Below are 16,676 nucleotides of genomic sequence, written 5' to 3' on the forward strand. Positions count from 1 at the left end.
AAAAAAAAAAAAAAAAAAAAGGATAAAAGTGTTACGTCTGACTCATGTCCGATTTAAGCCATGATTCACCGGAAAACTTCCCTTCCTCTCATATATACACATATACACACACACACACACACACACACACTCACACACTCACACACACACTCACGGTCAAACATATGGAAAAAATAAGATTTGTATTGTTTTAAAAAAAGTATCTTCTGCTCACTAAATCTGCAGCTATTTCATAAAAAATACAGTAAAAACAGTAATATTCTGAAATATTATTAGAATTTAAAATAGCTATTTTCTATGTGAATATCTGTTCAAATGTAATTTATTTCTGTGATCAAAGCTGTATTTTCAGCATCATTACTCCAGTCTTCAGTGTCACATGATCTTCAGAAATCATTCTAATATGCTGATTTGCTGCTCAAACATTTCTGATTATTATCAATGTTGAATGATACACTACCCATTCAAAAGTTTGGGGTCAGTAAGATTTTTTTTTTTTAAGAAATTAATACTTTTATTGCATGATGCTTAAAATTGATCAAAATTGACAGTATAGGCATTTATATATAACGTTTCAAAAGATTTCTATCTCCAATATTCCAATATTTCTATTCATTAATCAAAGAATCCAGAAAATAATGTATCATGGTTTACACAAAAATATTAAGCAGCAAAAACTGTTTCCAACATTATAAATAAGAACCATTATTAATAATTGAGCACCAATAATAACTGACAATAAGTGAGCATCAAATCAGAACATTAGAATGATTTCTGAAGGATCATGTAACTCTTCACAATATTACTGTTTTTACTGTATTTTTGATCAAACAAATACATCCTTATATATATAATTTGTTTTATATTTATATAGCACCTTTCAAAACAAAGTTACAAAGTGCTTTATATCTGAAAAAGTCCTTAGATTCTAAATGGAATCTTTCTTTCAAAGATTGAAAATCTAATAATAAATGAATTAATCCCTTTCTTAGACCATATTTTGAAACGCATTTCTAACAAATTTGGTTTAAAGTCTGAGTCATATGTAAATAAAGATCCTTTATTTTATACTCATACCAAATTTTAAGAGTTGCCCTAATCCATAGATTTTTTTGTTTTTGATTAGATTTTCATCTGCAATTGTCGCTTGTATAGTAATCTGCACCGAAGGACAGTTTCTGAGTCAAAAATTACACCTAGGTTGCGGGCCTATTTCCGGACTTTATTAGATAAGGACTAGTACTACTGGGGCAACACGGGGTAATTACAAGCACCTCTGACTCGGAGTCATTCAACTGCAGAAAAGTTTTCGACATCCAATTTTTAACCTCAGGACATAATATGGGATGTATCAATAATATGAGATCTGACAGACCTTCAGCCTCATGCCTTTGGCTCCGGATGAGTCTGCTCTCTCACTTCCTGCCAAATCAACCAGACTGATCTTGCTCACCTGAACGGAAGACGAGAAACCAGACTGAGTGCAGAACAGCAACAGACGAGTGTTTTAAAATGCCCGACACACACCTTCTCGGTGTCCAGACTGGTCATGTTATCATGTCGATGCTGAGCGAAGAGGATGGTGAAGACCGCATGCGAGCGACTGCTGGTCTCGTTCATGTTAGTAGCAGCAACCGTCCTTAAAGTAACAGAAAACAAATAATATATTTAATCAAAGTAATATATGTAATCAGAACAAGAATAAGGTAGTCGGTTACAAAATCAAAACAACATTATATAATATATATATATATATTAATGTGTTATTATATTCATGAAAGTAATGTGTGTAACAAGATCACACAGTTTTCATTCATGCACACCTAAACACTTGTCAAACGTATTTGAACAGTTATACAAGTTAATAAATGTGATTTATAAAGCGTATAGTTCCGGTGCTTGATTCTGATTGGCTGAGCCGCGTTCGAAGCTGTTGTAAATGACTCTACAAAGTAACATACACCTTTGTTTATGTTTGTGTGTTGCTCTGCAACCACTTTGTTGCAACCACAACTGTTTCTGAGGAGCTACATTATTTGGTGGAAGAATACTGTTTTTATTAATATCATTACACTTCATTTGCTCTGTTTTATTTTGTGAAACCATACTACGTATATGGAATAACCGTTTTATAAAAGCAATAAGCCCCGTGAAGCCGTGGTTTACAGTGAATTTATAACAGCTAACTTCGCTTCGCGTCGTACCCAACAACACCCCTTAGCTGTTATAAATTCACTGTAAACCACGGCTTCTTGGGGCTTATTGCTTTAATATGAAAGCATTAATGCTTTAACATTAACTAGACAGCTCCAGCTGTCCAACAGTCACTTTTCACCGCTGCAGCGCTTCTGTGGTCAAAATGCATCATTGTCTACAATTGTCTAGAAGTAATTATTTCAGCCCTACCTCACACAAGTATGCAAACTCAGACATATAGCTATGTGAGCTCAATTAAAAAAAAAAAACGTTAACTACTACTGTCATACTAGAGCGTGTTTAAAGAGAATCTCACTAAGCTAGTTAAGTTAGTCAGTAAACTGTCAACATGTTTATAGCCTGAATAACACATCTAGTTGGTTATTAGAAGGTAACTACCAACACAGCAATGTGAGAAATTATGTTGGCAATACCTCAGCATTCTTGCCTAGATTTTTGTTCATGCACAGGCCTTGTGTTTCTGTCCTTAGCTAGTGATTTTGTTTTTATTATTATCGTAACCGGTAAATGTATTTATTTTTGTTATCTGCACTTCTAATAATGCTGCTATTTCAAAACTGTTCTGCACACAGTGAAAAGCATCTTTGTTTTGCTTCATTTGTTTGCCTTTAATTTGCATCTTATTTGAATGAGCTCATTGAGCAAACAGAATAACATGCTTTTTTTCAATTAAATGCTGAAATTAATAATACCTGGCTTTGTTGCCAGTGTCCATGAGATCTGCAATATCACTGTAGTTGGTAACTGCCATTTTGGAGAGGTCTTCTACGTAAGGGCCCATTATCGGGTGCTCTCTGACCCTCAAGGACCCTCTGCTTTTTGGGTTGAGCAAGTCCCGAACCCGCTCACAATAAATCTCCATATATGAAACCTAAAAAATAGACATCGAATTATATCAGATCTTTTATTGACTGTATAATGCATAAGGAGTCGCTCATTTTATTTCAGAAATTGTTGTTTAATCTGAACTCGCATGCTTTATGAGGCCATGCATCAAACGATTCTCGCAATTCTTTTAACACTGTAAATGCACTCAAGCATACCTCAACAGAGAAGGACAGGTCAGGGTCAGTGTTATCTGCCGTCTGTCTGAACAAATCCTCGCACATCTATGGGGAAAAAATGAAACACAATGAGAGAGATGAGAGTTCAATTCGATTCAATTCAAGTATAGAATTAACCAACTACTTCAAGTAGTTGAAGTAATTTCTATTAGTACCTCTGACGAGCCACCAACTACTCCCTAATAAACGGACCAATTATGTTTTTTGTTTATTACATTATTTTGTTTATTATGAATGCATATCTTTAACACAATTGACCCTTCGCAAAGACCCGTCGCTCTTGGTTACTGTTGCTACGTCCGACAAGCCATAGCTACGGTGGCCCAGTAGTGCACAACACAACGGAAATGCTCGCGCTCCCTTTCTTGGCCACTATAGAGGATGCGTTAAAACCAAGCGGCAACCTCCCGCTCTCTCTCGTGAAACAAAACAAGGAAGTGACTTAAACTGTAATTCATCAACTGGCCGCTAGAGGCTGGCTGCAAAAGGGAGTCAATCCCATAGACTCCCCATGTTAAAATGCCCAACTTTACAGCAGAAAAAAAACATGTTTACAGCCTGGTTCAAAAAAAGATTTTGGTCTATATAGCTAATTTTGCCCTTCATGACAACTGAGGGGGGTGATTTTTTTTTTATAACTCATCCGTTTAAATTATATTAAGCCTTAAAGTTCTGCATAATTAAGGGCGTGGCCACTTGAGTGACAGGTGGATTGCCACTGCTGCCACCACCACCGTCGGGCTAGGTGGGCGTGGCTTCAGCAACCTGCTCCCGCCTCTTTGCCCATTTTCGATTATCCGGGAGTGACGCGCTGCCAAGATGGCGACGGCCGCCTCCGCCCACTTTTGAGCTTCAAAAACGCTCTTCGGAAATCTACGGGTGACGTCACGGACACTACGTCCATGTTTTTATACAGTCTATGGTTAAAACTAAGGACTAACAAAATTCAAATTTTGGGCATTTTACTGTAGTACCAATTTTATTAAAACCATTAGCCAAGTCATGCAAATTTAAAGTGTCATTTAAAAATCCTGGTGCAGTAAAAGCTCTTTAAAATTAGTAATACTGTTAGACCATTAACTCTAGTATGCAGCCCAAATTTTAGCTTTAAAGCATCGTTTACGTGGCCGCGAGGCACAGCGTTATGAAATTAATTCAACTGTAAAAATATGTGCAAGTTCAAGAGTATGGTATAGGTATAGTAAATTATTCAAAATTAGGGTTTCATTAGTCCATTACCACTATTTAAAGCTTGCATGTTAGTTTTACGCCTTTATAGAAGGCATATTTTAGATGCTGTTTACACTAAGTGACAATAGAAAGTATTTTATGGATGCAGTGTTTGCACTAAGTGAAAATAATAGTTAGATACTATTTATAGGCTATAGATAGATGTTTGCACCTCAGTTTTGTTCTACATTAACAGGATGCAATATTAATGTAGAGTGTAAATTATTTTATTTATTAAAAGTATTAAATGGATGCCGCTATTGGGACAATAAAGCCCTCCATACACCTATACCCCTAACCCCGATATACTTCATTATTAAACACTCGTTAGCTTACATGCAAATATATGTGTTTGTGTGCATAGGACCATTTCCATTGAGTTGTGCTAATTTTATTGTGTTGCGGAGATTTCACTGTGTTGTGCACTACTGGGCCACCGTACAGCTCTCAGCATTCAGATTTTTGTCATTTTGTAAGAAATTCAAACAATGAACACTGTTTGTGGCTCTTTAACGTAGGCCTGGGCAATAAAACGGTATCGATATTTATCGACGTTACACCTTTTTCGATAATGATATAAAACATGTTCGATATAGTGCACGATATAGGCACGTGCTATGAGTGACGCAGACAGCACAAACACGAACATGAGTGCTGTGCCTGCCTGTGATGAGGAGATTATGAATAAAAAAATTAATATTAGTCGAATTTAAAATAAACATTTGCATTTGAATGCAAAAATAGTACAATCAAATGTTAGGTGCGCGTCAGGGAGCGTCATCAGTGGCGCGCGAGATGCGGTGATGATGATGTAAGTGACGTTGTAGTTTAATGTTTTGTTAGTCTAGCCCACAAGACGCACCGCTGCTGCGTTATTCATTCAAAATGTTAGAGAAATATAGAAGCTCAATGCGTAGAAGATCTTGATTAGGTTAAAACCGAAACCAAGCCATTCACATAGAACGCATATTCAGCGCATTTTTTTAGACGGACAAATATGACTGCTGCACTCACGTCACACAAGAGATGTATAGAAAGCCATGCAAAGTTAAAAGAGTCTAAACTTTTAGAAAACATGTCACGAATTTGTGAAGGTTTATTCATTTTCACTGCATCTCATATATTTTTAAATGCAGTCTGTGTGATGAGCGATTCGGCTCTTTGTATTAAGCAATGCATAAATACGTGATGCTGTTTTGTTCATAATTGTTTATGCAATTTACGAAATTATATTTGATTTTTATGAGTTAATTTAGACGTAATGCACGTTTTTATATATATTTTTAAATGCAGTCTGTGTGATGAGCGATTCGGCTCTTTGTATTAAGCAATGCATAAATACGTGATGCTGTTTTGTTCATAATTGTTTATGCAATTTACGAAATTATATTTGATTTATATGAGTTAATTTAGACGTAATGCACTTTTTTTTATAGACCGTTACTTCCTTGTAACTTAACAATTGACAATTTAATGTGCTGCATTATTTTGCTCTTTGCGCCCTCGGGAGACAAGCCAAAAGTTTAACCTATTTAATCTTCATATAAAACATTAGAAATGAGATATTTGTTTAATTTTTATTTTGTGTTTGACTGTTAAAACAAAAAAAATTGTTGTTTGTCTCAAATTGAGTTAATTTAAAAATACAGTGGTTAAATGTAAAAAAAATTCTATTGCTCTTGGTTTTAAAAAAGGTTATAAAAAATGTCAATAATTATCGATACCGAACGATATGAAACATTATACCGTTGATAAATTTTTTAGCTATATCGTCCAGCCCTACTTTAACGTGTGGTGACAGATCACTGTAGCGCCTCAGTTCAAGCGGCTCGTGAACCGATCATCTCTTCCTCTTGACTAGTTATACCACGAAATAAACATTAGTGAACATCAGAAGCTATCTTGTTTCGACCGCAGAAAGACGTCAATACACACCATTTTTTAAGTTCAAATTCGGCGTTATGATTGGTCCGGTCGCCTGTCAATCAAACTCCCGGCAAAGGGTCAATTATCATTTATCAATTATACACAATCAATTACGTTTGCACACAAGCCTCAAGTATACTTATTGCATGACTCTCTGAAATACTTGATTCTGATTGGTCAAATCAGGGCTTTCGGCAGTCTGATATTTCCTAATGGAGTGCAACTGTCCACTATTTCAGCAGCCTTCCTTCTTGGTTCCTATTTATTTTTTCCCATGACGACTTTAAGTCGTAGATAAGATAAGTCTTTGTTTTATCAGAAATTCCTCTGTTAAACATGATTTAAAATTAGCCGAAACAATGCAGGCTGATGGATTCAACAAAAGCGTATGTCATCGATTAACAACCACAACAGGTCTGTTTTTAAGGTTTAGAATTTATCACTAAAAATCCTCTATGGAGAAAACAAAAAGGGATTTTTATTTTTTTATCAACTGTTGACCGTCGTTCATGGAAACCCTATAAATCAGGCCGCTCATCGGCATAAATGAAACTGATGCTACCTTTTATACCTCTTGTATCACAGAGGACTTACAAACTTAACTCTTACATCTCAATTATCAACTGTACTGAAAATTAAACAGAAGGACCTAATATTATAGTAATACTGTCGTAGTGATTTAATTTTGTATACACACACACACACACACGCACGCACACGCACGCACGCACACACACACGCACGCACGCACGCACACGCACACACAATATTATATATGTACGATTTTAAAATAATTTTGACTTAAGTCATTATTTCATGTCCACATCATTATTTATTAGAGGAGTACTGGTGTAATATGCAAAACATCATTTTAAAGTGGTCATGACATGCCTTTTTATTATTTTAGTACTGTATGTTCCTTGAAGTTTACTTATACCTTTAGTACGTTTTTTGTAGAAAAAACAGCCACATATTTGTTAAACGGCTGGTTTTGGTGCTACGTCTCCTTTCAGATGCCCACCATTACGGCTGGTTAATGTTGTTTTGGCAGTTTGGTTTCTAAAAATGATCTTTTTGCAGTGAGGAGGAATTCTGGTGTCTGAAACCTACAGTATTTTTTTGGTACAATGAATAATACAGTATGTGAAAAGAAAAAAAAGAACCAAAAAAATCGATTCCTCATGCCAAGACATTTCCTAAGTTCTGTTCATTCAGATGTGCACAATTTTTTAATTAGCGAAAAAAAAAAAAAAATTATAATAATAATTACTAAGTGCACCTTTAACATAGACCAGCCATTCAGACTACATCATTCAAAATAGCTTCTGTTTTTTTGTCTTCCATAGTGAAATCTTACATAGCAACACATTAAACATCAAATATATACTGACTCCATCGCTTTGTTCATTTCACTTGTGGTGGACAGAAAAAAAAAGAAGCTTTTATTCACGCTATCTGCATAAAATACCTGTGGTATGATGCCTTGCTGCCCCGGATCCTGTTTTCCCATCATTGTGTACGACTTTCCTGCACCAGTCTGTCCATAAGCAAAAATGCACACATTATAGCCCTCGAAAGCATGAAGCAGCATCTCCTCACCAATGTCCTGATACACCTTCCCCTGAGATGCAAAGGATGGGTCTTCTTCCTGCAAACACACAGAGGAAAAAGGGAGTTTTCTGTGTTCAGATGAATGTCTGATGAAGATCAATGCTAGTATTTCATACATAAAATTGCATCTTGATGTGATGCACCCTTTTGTTGTGTACCGTTTGCATTTACATGCAAGAATAAACATCTGAAGTTATAATTTTTTTTTTTTTTTTTTTGAGTTTTCTGTTTCTTGCCACAGTTGCCTTTGATGTACTCACTGGCAGAATAAGACGAATGAACTGTGGCATGATTTTCAATCATGTATTTGATGAAATAGGGATTTTATAGACCTTACAGCATGAAGTTACAGTATACCTTTCCGTAAAGCTGCTTTATTGACAGGTTCATGCAATTAAAAATATTGCGGCAGCTATACTTGTTTTTTTTTGTGTGATGTATTCAAACTTACTGAGCTGTGTGACCAGTATGAATAGTCAAAAGTGAAGTTCTTGGGTGCTTCCTTGGGTTGCTTGGGATTAATAATACCTGTAAAACATAGACACACAGTATTGGTGACAGTCATTTAATTAAACTGCATTTACATAAAAACAAGTAAATTATAATTTACATGAAATCCCTGTCTTTTAATAACATCACAATCATTTTAGTGAGCAAATTTGGGGAAAAGAATATACTATGCTATTTTAGTTTCATGTATTTTCATTCCCAAATTTCCTCATTAAAATGAAACTTCACACTATGAAATGTTATGTAAGTGTAAATTAGGGCTGCTCGATTAGGGCAAAAATCATAATCACGATTATTTTGGTCAATATTGTAATCACGGTTATTTAACATGATTATGAGGTGGCCATATGACCAAAACTTTATATGAGTGATTTATTTAAAGATAGTGATACATATCAAATATATATATAATGTAAATAAGGTTGCTATGACATCTACATTGTAGAGACCAAAGGAATTTCAAACGAACAAACAAAAGGTCCTAAAAATTATTGAAAATAATTAAACTGTCAGTAATAAAAAAGCAAGGGACAAATACAATAGAACAAAAAGATACAAATGAAACAAACTGTGCTTTAATGTTTTTTTTTATGCAAGTCTCAAGCAGTTTACACCCTACTACAGAAATTAACAATCAAATGTAAAATAAAACAGCATAGTCTTCACTGTAAGAATTCAACTTTTTTGTTTCTTATTAAAGCTACAAAAGTCCTTCACTCAAGAGCAGTGTGTGCACAGTGTGCACAGCCGTTTAGGCGCGCACCTTGAGCTAAAAGATGACTTTGCATGTCCGTGTTCTGTTCCGTCTCTGAGCACATATATCTTCCTGAGGAGCAGGAACGCTTTTAAAAACATGAATAAATATACTTCTATAAATCAAGCACGTCCCATTTTGCAAAAGTCACGTTACATGATTTTACTGATTTGCACGTGGAATTGGGCTTTTACGGAGGAATGAAAGCGCAGCGCTGGAAAAGGGGGCGCAATAATAATTTTATCTCGATTATAGTATTTTCATAATCATTGGAGGCCAAAATCGAAATTGAAACTGTTTTTCGATTAATTGCACAGCCCTAGTGTAAATGAAATAAAGAGACACATAAGCGCATGGAACATGAAAACAGTGGAGTTCCTGCAACCACTTCAGCCATGACTATATTCACAATAAAGCACTATCTTGAGTGCCTTATTAATCACTTTTGAATGCTCAGGCGTATATGTGCTAGACAGCACTATAAATACAATATAGCTAGATCTAAATCCGGAGGATCACGTCTATCCTCACTTTATATCGTCATATCGCCCTTGGCTCGATGGCAAAGCATTACAGACATGACTTTCTGTAAAACTGCTTTGAAACAATGTGAATTGTGAAAAGTGCTATACAAAATAAACTTAAACGTTGTGTCTAGCATCCATACATTCAAAATAAATGCACGTCTAACGATACAGCCCTATTATACAGGTCTCCCTGAACAGACTAGTTAACTAATGGTTCAACCCACAGACTAGTCAATTCATAACACGTGAAGTTTTGCATAATGCATAGTGTTTCCAGTTTGTGCATTCTTTCTACATTTCTTTTGGACCTAAGCTAGAGAACTTGGAAACATGGTGAAAAAAATCTTGTTGGTTAGGCTATTAACTTTATTTATTCCCCAGGGGAAACTGTTACTAATAAGGGGAATTAACTGAACTATCATTGTAATCAACTGTCATTCATACGCATTCATCTTTTTAATAATTCATCTGATTTTACATGTGGCTTGAGAAAAGCATGTCTATATTTTGGTTTGTGAGATCGGATCGCGCTGCGCACACAGAAACATCCAGGAGCACAGAAACTTGTTGTCCACGCTGACTTTCATTAATAAAATAGCTTAGATACTGGATCGCTACATTATATTCATCAGCAGTGAGGGGGTAATATCACTGTTTGAAGTAACGTAAATCACAGCTTTGTTTGTAGAGAGACGAGCAGATGCAGGTAATTCACACACACAGCTGTCATCTCTCTCTCTTTACGATTTTATGAGCCTTTATGATTAATTAACCGTGACCTTTTAAAGCGCGGTTAATCGCTGCATCTCTAATCTGGAATGTTGTACCGACCAATCAGCATTAAAAGGCCAGAACTATTTGCATTTTATTTACATTTACAAGTAAGCAGTCCTTGCTTCTTAAAAGTGAATGAGTGTGTGCGTGTATGAGAAGTGAATGAGAATGCAAGCTTTTCTTAGGTCATAGTATTTCCCAAGTCATGTCAACACACAGTCCTGTCTAGCCGCTATAATGATCTTGGAAGCGTCCCAGCTCAGCAAACACTGCAGGGCCACAGCACTTCCCTTGCATACACATTTCTTTCAGCAGCTTTAGAACGACCTTTGACACGATACCCCTACCAGACCCTGCCCACAATGACAACTCAGTGAGGTTCTCCCTCAGGATTTATGTCTCGTTTTCCAGTGCAAACGTCTAAAGACTCTTAAGATACATTCACTTTAGAAGCAAAATGACTTAGTATAAGAATTCTTGTTTTATGAGAAATTGATCAAAATGAAGTGAGTATTTGAGTATGACTTAAACAAGAACAAATTTCTGACAATAGACTCAGAAAAATCAACTTAATTCAAAGTGTTTTTTTTTGTTTTTTTTTCAAAAAAGGATATATTTATTTATTGCTTGTTTGTTTGTAGTGCATGCAACATTTAATGCCATGACTATATGAATTTAAGACTTTCTGCTCCAATTTAAGACCTTATGAAGGCCCTAATTTGTGGAAGGGCGAATTAGGAGGAGTTTTTAAGCACCCCCCCCGTCAGTATGAAGTGTTTTATTTTTATAATTTTTTTAATGTTTTATTTATACATTTTCAAATACATTACAAAAAGATACAAAAAAAACCTAGAACAAGGGACAGAAACACAATTAGCTATGTAGCAGTAAACAAATGCACTGAAGGGTCCCCCCCCCCCCCCCCCCCCAAAAAAAACACACACATGATAGACTTACCAAAAGAGGAAAAAGAAAGAAACAGAAAATAATTACTGCAGTAAGAAGACAAAAAGAAGTCAAATTTAGTCACTCTCTCAGCCGTTGCATCAGAAACACGCTCGCAGAAGTTAACTCATTTTTTTGTTAATTGAGAAAAGCATTGAATAGCAGCTTTGAAAGCATTGGAAAATAGAAATATTTTGATTCAGCATAGAATTTATTACACATAAACATTTAAGGTTATAATGTGGCCATAACACTGTTTTCAGAAGCTGCATCTGAATTGGCATTTATGTATATTTACGCAGACTGTTCAGAGGTGGCATGAATGCATTTACACTGCAATTGCATAAATAATGCTATGAGATCAATGGGTGTTAAATGGGCATTATTGTTTTATTATTGAATATTGAATTATTATTATTTATTTATTTACTTTTAATGAACGCTCAAAGTGTTTTCAGCCTCTGCCGTCTCACTAAAGGATGACATAAACACATGAAATTCATCTCCAGCTGCTCTAAGAGTCTCTTCATGAGCATTTGACCAATTAATTCGAGAAAAAAAAAACTATCATCATATTATACACACACACACAGAAGTTAAGGTCTCCATGGCAACCCGTCAAAATAAAAGTTTGGTTTTGCTTGAAGAAATTGTGACAGAAATATGTTTATGTTGTACAGTAGAATGTACGCATTAATGATAATAATAATAATAATAATAATAATAATAAAAATATATATATATATTTAAAGCATTATTTTGAAGGAATAATCCAAATTCTTCTTCCGTGTTTTAATTTTAGCCATAAACCTCTGTTGTGCAGCACTTTGTTTGCAAATTTTTTTTTTATTTATTTGATTATAAATTAGTTTTATGCCTTCATTTGATTACCAGAAAAAATTTAAATTTCACAGGATTTATTTAAACATTTATTTTTGTTAAACTTGTAATAAACTTATTAAACTGTGTAAGTGTAACGATTTCAATTAATTACACATGCTTTTTGATTACTACAATTTAATGTACTACAACCAAAAAAAAAAAGAAATTTAAATGGAAGAAAACAGAATTTGGGAAAAAATAAAATGGATTTCAAAGAACCCTAATATATTCAGGAAAAAACAGCACTCTTGCTTGTGTAATATTGCTGAACTATATCATAAAATATAAATATAAGACAAAAAAAGACATTTTTTGCTCATATTTTGAATTTTAGGTGACGCATTCAGTCATCATCATGTTCATCGGTAACTTCATGCAATGTAAGATGACACACAGGTCTGAACCGGGATGGGGTGCGTTAAATGCGTATATATATGCTTCACAGGCTGTGAAAAGAGCCAAGTACACAATAATTTGCTTCAACCTTTCCAAACTTGAACGTCTAGATGACAGTGAGCAGAAAATGTCTGTCTCAAGCACACACAGATGTGCCACAGCGACATACAGCTGTGGTTAGAAATGAACACAATTGCAATCCTTCAGAATTGAGTCAAAATAGTGATAAATAATCTTTTCCTCTCACCACTATTTTGAGTGCACTGCATGCTCTGGTCGGCAGTGATTTTGCTTTTTTAGCAAGGACGGATATTTAACTTGATGTTAAAAAAATTAAAACAATGCACAGATCTGGATCAGTATTGCCCTCTTTAAAATTCAGACTGGCGTAATCAACTTCAGATGGGTGTAAAAGTGAAACTACAGAGAGTAGGGTCATTAACAGGAAGCCAAAGGCCCCAGCAGAATAAAGCACTGCTGGGTAACAATGAGCACTGCTGCCTTGAGCTCACACAGCTCAGTGTTTGTGCTGGAGGGGGTCAAAGCAAACAGACTGCCAGTCCGGCAGATTCTTTAGAAAGAGAGAGAGAGAGAGAGAGAGAGAGAGTGAGAGAGAGAGAGGTGGGGGAGGCAAACAGCAGTCTGTAGTGGAAGAGAGAGTGAGGTGGAAACGCTGTGTAGAGGAAGACGGGAATGTGAGGTTTGGCAGCTGCCGCAAACGACAGGATTTTACAGCGGTTCAGGACTGTGTTTTCCTAACTCTCAGAAATTCCCCATTTCAACGTGTGGGTGGAGACAAGTATTTTTGGATATGACCATGGAAAAGTTCATGGAGAGTGACTAGTAAAGGATGGAGAGAGATTTAACAGGGTCATATCACGAGAACTCGAATTATCCTGGACCTTTAGGGTTAGGGTAGGGTTAGAGTGTGTGTGTGAGAGTGTGAGAGAAAGTGTGTGTGTGAGTTTGTGTGTGAGAGAGAGAGAGTGTGTGTGTGAGAGAGAGCGAGAGAGAGAGAGAGAGAGAGCGTGTGTGTGTGTGAGAGAGAGAGAGAAAGAGTGTGTGTGTGAGAGAGAGCGAGAGAGAGAGAGAGAGAGAGCGTGTGTGTGTGTGAGAGAGAGAGAGAAAGAGTGTGTGTGTGAGAGAGAGCGAGAGAGAGAGAGAGAGAGAGCGTGTGTGTGTGTGAGAGAGAGAGAGAAAGAGTGTGTGTGTGAGAGAGAGCGAGAGAGAGAGAGAGAGAGAGCGTGTGTGTGTGTGAGAGAGAGAGAGAAAGAGTGTGTGTGTGAGAGAGAGCGAGAGAGAGAGAGAGAGAGAGCGTGTGTGTGTGTGAGAGAGAGAGAGAAAGAGTGTGTGTGTGAGAGAGAGCGAGAGAGAGAGAGAGAGAGAGTGTGTGTGTGTGTGTTGCACTCACATGTGCTCTTGTCCTGCATCTGGATCACACACTTGGCTCCTCGGTTTATCTCTCGGCTGTTGAAAGGCCGCACACGCACCGCCACCTTCACCGAGGAAGACGCCATGATGACTACTGGTCAACCTACTCAGCACCTGAAAGGCAAGTGAAACAATGTCCAAAATTCACAAAATCGGTATTTCAACGGTATTCATGAATGACTCATTACATGCTGAGAAGACTGCTGGCCAACCTACTCAGCACCTGAATCACAAGTGAAGCAATGGTTAACTTACAAACGATATTCATGAACCACTCGTGAAATGCTGAGAAATAACATACTCTATTCTTCAACAGTTTAATCCATTTCTCGGAATGCAAAACTAAAGAATGCACTACAACTGAATACAGAAATTTAATAAACAGTACTGCGTTATGACCAAGAGGTCAAAGTTTTGCTGGTTGGCATGACATTAGCCCATGCTGTTAGATGCTGTAACTATCTGGCTACAAAAAGCATTTATCGCCATTGAAGGCCATTCAAACTTAGCCAAATATTCAGAATAAATACATACCATTACGTGCTTTAAACTCAGTTTTCTATTGTAAAACAAACTTTTTGCAAAACTCTAAACACAGTTCTCTACATTACACACATCATTCAAAACTGACAGCTCTTTTATTTCATTTGGGAAACACTGTCATTTAAACAGCACGCTCATTTACTGATGACCTACAGCCAGTGATCATGTGTGAAAACACTATTTTTTATTATGTTTTTTAAACACTATTTTTACCCCCTTGCATTTATGTTAACAGTGTACATATAGGTGATTATAAACTATGTGTGTTTATATGTGTGTGAGTGTGTGTGTACAGTGGGTATAGCAAAGCATCAGCCCCCTTTAAAATAATCACATTTTGTTGCTTTGCAGCCTGAAATGAAGACGGACACAGTTTTTGTTTTATCCAGCTGTATTTACTCAGTGCAACTTATAACATCCAAGTCAAAGATATTCAGATAACCACCAACATGTCATAAAAAAAAACAAAAAAAAAAACAGAATCACCGAGTTGGAAAAAGGATCACCCCCTTGTGTCTGTATTTTGTTGAAGCACCTTTTGCTTTAATTACAACCTTTAGTCTGTTGGGGTTTGTCTCTACTAACTTTGCACATCTAGACTTATTTGCCCTAGACATGTGCCGGTATTCGGTAATGCGATATATCATGATAATGAACATGCACTTTAAAATAGCGTGAATAATTATTACAAATTAGTCTGATTTTTTGAATGCATTTTAAGAATACTTGTCCCATCAACTGGTCACGATGCACAACACCGCTGCGCACTCTCATGTAAACAAGCACGGATGAGAAGCGCTTGACGTGCTGAATGAAAGCGCATATTCTCTCTCAGACAGCAGGTGGCGCTGCACAGCAGAAATGCAGCCGTTACCCAGGAAACAAAGCAGCTTTGCTGAAAACTATTTAAATGATTTAAACAGCCATTCAGATTTGTGTATTCGCTATGGTGCTCATCACAGCACCAAATACTTACATATTTAGACTTATTAATAGGCTATTTATTTTCAAACTTTTTTACATTTTAATCTGGACTACAACATGCCCTAGATATTGTTTGAAAATGCTTGGATTCTGTATTGTTCAGTCACACTTTACATTAAGGCCCCATTAGTTAACATTAGTACATTTATTAGTAAAACATAAACTGCCAATGAAAAATTATTCTAAACATTCATTAATCTTAGTTAATTTCAATATTTAATAACACGTCGTTAAAATCAAAAGTTGCTACTGTGTTATTTAATGAAATCGAGCTAACATGAACTAACATGTAGCTATTGCTCATTGTTAATGTTAGTGCATTAACTAAGGTTAACTAATGAGATTCTATTGTAAGTTGTTACCAATTGGTCTTTATAGTTCTTTTGCACTTTAATCTGTGTGAAATTATTTACTTTATACATTTTTTGTGTATTGCTTTATTGTATTTAAATGTTCAGTTTCTTTTTTTTATAAGAAAAAAGTTATTAAACCTGTTATACTTTACGACAACACTTTTTTGCAACTAAATTTCAATATCGTGATCGTGAAAATTTGATACCGTCACATGCCTAATTTGCCCACTCTTCTTTGCAGAACTGCTCAAGTTCAGTTCAATTTTATGGTGAGTGTTTGTAGACTGCAGTCTTCAAGTCATTCCACTGATTTTAAAGGGGTCATATGATGCAATTTCAAGTTTTCCTTTCTCTTTGGAGTGTTACAAGCCGTTCGTGAATAGATAAGTTTAAGTCTGGACTCTGACTAGGCCATGCAGGGACATTTACCTTTATCTTGTTCAACCACTGTGTGCTCAGTTTTGCTGTGTGCATTGGGTCATTGTCATGTTGGAAGGTAAACCTTCTTCCCATTGACAACTTTTTGGCC

At 36.0% G+C, this 16,676-nt stretch overlaps 1 protein-coding gene across 1 annotated transcript in view; it reads right to left on the minus strand.

Moving 5' to 3' along the window:
- The window catches only part of LOC107702955 (kinesin-like protein KIF1C), a 51,919-nt gene that overhangs the window by 22,625 nt on the left and 12,618 nt on the right, over nucleotides 1-16,676 (minus strand). The window contains exons 2-8 of the mRNA XM_016505424.1: nucleotides 14,248-14,381; nucleotides 8,500-8,576; nucleotides 7,906-8,085; nucleotides 3,261-3,326; nucleotides 2,910-3,088; nucleotides 1,528-1,639; nucleotides 1,376-1,453 (exon numbers count right to left, since the gene is read on the minus strand). Coding sequence (XP_016360910.1) covers nucleotides 1,376-1,453; nucleotides 1,528-1,639; nucleotides 2,910-3,088; nucleotides 3,261-3,326; nucleotides 7,906-8,085; nucleotides 8,500-8,576; nucleotides 14,248-14,353 — 798 coding nt within the window. The 5' untranslated portion in view covers nucleotides 14,354-14,381. The remainder of the gene's footprint in view (nucleotides 1-1,375; nucleotides 1,454-1,527; nucleotides 1,640-2,909; nucleotides 3,089-3,260; nucleotides 3,327-7,905; nucleotides 8,086-8,499; nucleotides 8,577-14,247; nucleotides 14,382-16,676) is intronic.

This window comes from Sinocyclocheilus anshuiensis, unplaced genomic scaffold, assembly GCF_001515605.1.
Source record: "Sinocyclocheilus anshuiensis isolate Anshui unplaced genomic scaffold, SAMN03320099.WGS_v1.1 scaffold238, whole genome shotgun sequence".
NCBI lineage: Eukaryota > Metazoa > Chordata > Actinopteri > Cypriniformes > Cyprinidae > Sinocyclocheilus > Sinocyclocheilus anshuiensis.